General features: G+C 38.5%; 1 protein-coding gene across 1 annotated transcript; it reads left to right on the top strand.

Annotated features, from left to right (window-relative positions):
- The first annotated feature begins 494 nt into the window (after positions 1 to 494).
- On the top strand, positions 495 to 4,405 carry utp11 (UTP11 small subunit processome component). The gene is made up of 8 exons (XM_086153690.1): positions 495 to 689; positions 1,198 to 1,259; positions 1,400 to 1,502; positions 1,586 to 1,705; positions 2,269 to 2,362; positions 2,451 to 2,581; positions 3,915 to 4,025; positions 4,124 to 4,405. The coding sequence occupies exons 1-8, from the start codon at positions 630 to 632 to the stop codon at positions 4,205 to 4,207; spliced, it is 765 nt and encodes a 254-aa protein (XP_086009816.1). The 5' UTR covers positions 495 to 629; the 3' UTR covers positions 4,208 to 4,405.
- The last annotated feature ends 1,300 nt before the right edge of the window (positions 4,406 to 5,705 follow it).

The raw sequence follows: 5,705 nt of genomic DNA, 5'->3' as shown, positions 1-5,705 counted from the left end.
GTGTAAGATTAAATTAAAGCTAATTTGTCTTGTTTTAACTTTAATAGCCCATATACTTGTTACTTGTCTAAGGATTGGTGTGTGTTATATAACTTCTGCCAACTAGAAAAAACAAATACTTTGGTAACTTTTGTTGATGTAAAACTTACAATAAATGTTATGGATAAAGTGTGACAACACACCGCTGGACTACTGTAACAAAACACGAGAAGAAAATATGTCATTTCGTTCAACTGTTTGCAGGTTCGAGTTTTCGAAAACATGTAGAACAGCGCCATCCATCCCTTACATAGGCGTCAACGCCACGACGGGAAAGGACTTTATTGATTTTTTTTTTGAAAGAAACCTCTTTTCAAAAACTTTGATTAGAATTATGCTTCTATGTTCTTTTCTTTTATTCGTAATGAATATACACATATTTTAAACGGCATTGAGTTTGGCGAATCTGCGGCAGGCAATGTAAAATCTATGTTCACTCAGATGGATCCCACGTGTTCCAGTCAACAGGAAGCGACCAGACCAGCAGAAGCGCCACTGCGAAGTTCTTTTTCACGTTCCTCTGCCGCATCCATCTCTTTTTGTGTTCCCCGAACTTTTAACCGACTGGGTTCTCGGCACATTTATCCAACATGTCGTCGTTCAGGAAAGCGTTAAAATCTCAACAGAAAAACCATCATGAAAGATCCCAAGTGAGTATTTAAGTTTGTTAGCCTTTTAGCTAGTTGTTATTTAGCTAGTGTATCACGTTTGCTAGCCTGTTAGCTAGATGTTATCTCCAGTACGCAGGCTAAATGCATTAAATACATGTTAAATATTTACACGTTTTTACGTTTATCATCACACTAATAGATGGCTAATGATTTTATTTATCTTAAACACGGCGTGTCAAAATAGCATGCTGTCAAGTCATGACAGTCACCCTAAATCGTACAGAAATCATTATTGTGGACCTCTTTGTAACGTGTGCCGAGCCCGTTTTTCAATGGCTGCTGGCTAACTTAGCAGTGAGCATTTATATAGTGTCTGTCAAGTTTCTTATTTATTTTTCTTTGAGTGCATAAATGTCCGTGACAGTAGTCACATCACATCATTCATGTGTAAATTACATTGGCTATTTATAAAAAAAAATCTGAGGTCCAAGTATCATTCAATAAGTTTAATGTGGTTAATCTGCAACTGCCAATTTGTTTTTCCCAGCCAAATGCCCGGAAACATCTGGGACTACTGGAGAAGAAGAAAGACTACAAACTCCGAGCAGAGTGAGAATAACCCCACATTTGATGTTATACTTGTTTGTAGAGTAATTTTTTTCTGACCTTGCCTTCTCTCTCTCTCTCTCTCTCTCTCTCTCTCTCTCTCTCTCTCTCTCTTTCTGTACATTTGCATGCTGTGTTGTTAGAGACTACCACAAGAAAAGAAACACCCTTACTGCTTTGAAAAAGAAGGCTTTGGAAAAGAACCCAGATGAGTTTTACTTCAACATGATCAACTCCCAGCTGGAGGTAAGATGAGAAACTTATTTTTATTTCTGACTTTCTCTTCTGTCTGGCTTCATGCTTATATATACTTTGTTTGGAACCAACAGGATGGAGTTCATGTTTCAAAAAAGGCCAAAGAGGACACAGAGATGACAGAGGAGCAGAAGAAAATGATGAGAACGCAGGACATCAAATATGTAGAAATGAAAAGGCTGGCAGAGTCTAAGGTTGGTTTGTTTTCTCAGTGTAAGGAAAAACAAACCCTAAAAAAGGAAGATTTATTATTCTAAAACAATACCTATATGATAAAGAAAATTTTGCTTCTTCTCTGAAATTCAACTGATTTTGAGACAAAACTCACTTTCTTTCAGGTTAGATTAATTATGAATCCCCATTTTCACTGTGAAAGAAAATTTCTGTTGTTTTTGTGGCTCCTGTGAAAAAAAAAACTTAAGCGAATCACTCCCCAATGTTGTGCAGCCTTAATAGAGACATCGAATCACTGCTAGTTAAACCAAGATCTAGATAATCCACTGTTGAAGTATACTCACTTGTCACAGCTCTGTGTTACTACTAAAAAAATGACAGGACTTACTATTTACTAACATTTTGGGAGACCTAATGTATTTGAAGTTCATAGAGCTGTGAGTAATACCTCACAATACTACTTAATTGATACCAGTAATTTACTTGTAAGAAGTCTCTGGAATGTCGGTCAAATTGGGCCTGTTGGATGTTGTTTCATAGTTGATTTCTAGATATGGTAATGTTCAACTGCCTGTCGTTTCAGAAAATTGAAAGGCTAAAAGGGGAGCTCCACCTATTGGACGCAAGCAGCAAGCAACAAAACAAGCACACCTTCTTTGTGGATTCCAAGGAGGAAGGCAAGCACGGGGGAGGCAAATGAAGCCGTGGGAATAACAGTAGGCTGCTGCCTCTGGTTCTGATGAAGGTCACTTTGTCCCTATTCAGTGCAGTCCTTCGACCTGGCAAACCGTTTCAATACTGTTCCTGAGCTGGTGGACCGGGTTTATAACCGACCCACTCTGGAAACGTTGGAGACCAAGTTGATCCAGGCAGCGGCCGAGCAACACCGGGCCAAGGTTTGTGCTTGAAAATTAGCCCGACTGACAGTACAGGTACCATTCTGCTTCAGCTTTACTTGTGTTTGTTTGAACCAGCGTATGATAGAGGGAAAACTCCTAAGATGAAAATTCCCGAGGTAGAAATGTTAATTCAGAACTGATGAAGGTTTCACATTGCTACTGTGTTGGGAACTAACCATAGTCCTTTAAACATCCAAGCCTTAAAAGGTCAACACAACATGACATTTCTATAGTGGCAGTGTTTGGTGACAGAAAAGCGCATGTTTTTTTTTTACATCAACTTAGTTGTCATTTTGAATAATGTCCTCCCAGTGTCCTCCCTCCAGTTATTTTTCTAATATTAAACTGATGTAGCACCCTGCACCAGCAGGGTCAAGAGAAGAAAAGCAACCTGTAACTGCCTTAAGACATTGATTCCAGTTGGATAATATTGAAAAATGAAGGCTCCCTGGTCTTTAGTGATTATTTATATGCTTAGGTTTGGAAAGTCCAGAGTACTGGAATTCCACCTTTACTTAAGTGTTTCGTTCGATTTTGGTTGAATTTATTTTTTGTTTTAGTGAATTTCTCTTGAAGTGCCAGTTATGTGTGCATTTTTCTTTATTGTTTTTCATATTTACATTTCATATTTAATATTGTCAGTTTCTAAGGACATTTTTTGCACCTCATCAAGACAGTTACTGAGCTACGTTTTGCTGATTTTAATAGTAACTTGTAGAAAAATTTTGGATCAACTCCCCACTAATTTTGAAGACCCAGTGCATTTGTTAAGGTAGGTAATGTCATTAATCAACCTTTGAAAAGTGAAACCTATCATTTAAGAAACCAAATGGTGGTAGTTTGTGTATATATATTTATTAATTAATTGATTATTCTTTTTCTATGCAGTCAGGGTCGCAGTGGGGTTGGGCTGTTCAAGAAGGGTGGGATAAAACCCAGATTGGTTGGCAGTTGATCAGCCACATAGAATGCCTTAATAGACATGTAACCATTCACATGTCTTATTGAGGCATACAATCCTTCACTCCCACTCACATGCCTGAATAGTTTAGACTCTTGAGTGGACCTTTTGCATGTTTGTCGAATGTGGGAGGAAACCGGAGACCCCTGAGAAAAGTCAATCAGACATGGGGAGAACATACAAACTCCTATTTAGTCACGTTTGAGAGGATAAGATTTGTCTTAGCTCAGATAAACGCAGAGCAGGCCCCTTTTATTCCGCTGCTAAACAACAAAATGCAATGTCACCAGATGGATTTTGATTTCAAGATTTCCCTTGATACCACAGTCAGCTTATAAGGCACTGCATGTTTTCCCACCGCACCTGCAGAAGCTAGCGCGGCAAAGGAAGCACCAGTATAAGATCCTCACTCAGAGGATAGACCGGGAAAAGAACATGTTCGTCATCAGCCAGAAGATCCAAACCCGTTTGGACCTACAGGTAAGGACAGTGACGTTGGGTTGGACAGCCATGAAGTCGCTCTCATTCTCTATGGGCTTGTCCATGAATAATCATTTTCTTTTTCCTCCGCGCCACAGGACAAGAACAAGAAAGTCAAGGTGAAAAAGGAGACTAAGACACAAGCTGCCATCTACAAGTTTGAGACTAAGAGGAAGCGCTGAGTTTTTTTTCTTTTTTTTTTTTTCCAAACTGAAGAGTGACAAGAAATCTGCCAAATTACAAACCCAAAGCAACGGTATTCTTGTTCTGTATTCTGCTCTGTTGTTCTAATGGATGCTTATTATTCTAAAGCTGGACAATTTTGTACATATTTATATACAGGATTATTTGCAGTGAAGATTAAACTTTCTTTACACTTACATGTTTGTTTTTTTTATTCCTATATGTTCCAAGGGGAGTAAAAACTTTTGCCTGTCCTTCCCAAAACTCTCATAACCTTGCATTACTGCTTTCTATCTTTCACCCTGACCAATTAAGAGAGCAAGGCTGCCCGCGATGAGCTCGTATCTGTCCAAGGTTTCTGCCATGCAAAGGCAAAAGATATGTGGGGTCTCTTAATTATTTTAGAGAGTGCAATCTGTTGTGATTTGGCACTATATATGTAAAATTTGGCTTGACTTGAAATTTAGGAGCAAGTTCTATGAAAATGTGTTTAGCTCATTCACCACCAGGGGGCATTGGTGAGCTGTGTGACAACGCAAAACAGACTTGTTGACGTCTGAAGATGTGGACTTGGCCGAGGCCACTTAACTGACCTGACATTCAGACTTTGGAGTGGAACCAAAGACTCCTATGCGTCACTGATGTTCTCTGTCTTTATGTCACAAACTTGGCCCTCTGCCACCCATCTAAGTACCCAGCCATATAAATATCACCCCTAGGAAGGCATTCATTTCAATGAAGTTTGTTTTGAGGTTTTAGAAAAGCTCAAGACATCTTATTGAAATACTGGTTCATTTGTTTTTGTTCAAGCGAGACAAGCTCTTTTGCTTAAAAAACGCTCAGGTTACAATTTTTAGACTTACTAAGACCAATACCTGACTGTACTTGTATTTGCCTTTTGGCTAATTCTTGCTTGAATAACTTTATCCCTACAGCTCATCTTTGCACCAGATGATATGCTTATGATATCCCTGCAGTCTTTGGATATGGAAGATTGGTCAGAAATCAGACTTCTACTTGGTTAAAGTGATTTCAAGAAGATATAAATTCAAATGTTTAATATGCAGGTATAGTGAGTCTAATGAAGCAAGTGAATTTGAAGCCTTGATTAGACTTACAATGATCTATTTAAGTATTATTGACAGACCCCAAAACCGCTTCCGGGTTGGTTGCTTTCAGGTCTTCCTTCAAAAAAATCGCATGCTTTCCCGCCATATTTGCAACAACATGGTAGTTCAAGGACATTTATGGATTTTTGTTGAAGCCCTGACCAACTTTCGATTTGAGTTTTCCACAGCTTGTACTTCATTGTGCTTTACTTTCACTGTATCATAGTGTGAACTGCACATCATTAACTACGATACTAAACATACTCTTGTTACCATTTGTTACTGAGAAAATGCAAAATTTAATATTCTGTAATGAGCTGAACTCTATATAATGGGTTTTATTACTTTTGATAGTTGCATGCTCTATACCTTGTACTGTGAAATACTG

This window comes from Fistularia commersonii, chromosome 10 (genome assembly GCF_037954325.1).
Source record: "Fistularia commersonii isolate RoL2024-O1a breed Wild chromosome 10, RoL_Fcom_v1.0, whole genome shotgun sequence".
Taxonomy (NCBI): Eukaryota; Metazoa; Chordata; class Actinopteri; order Syngnathiformes; family Fistulariidae; genus Fistularia; species Fistularia commersonii.
This window is presented reverse-complemented; position numbering and strand designations above follow the sequence as displayed.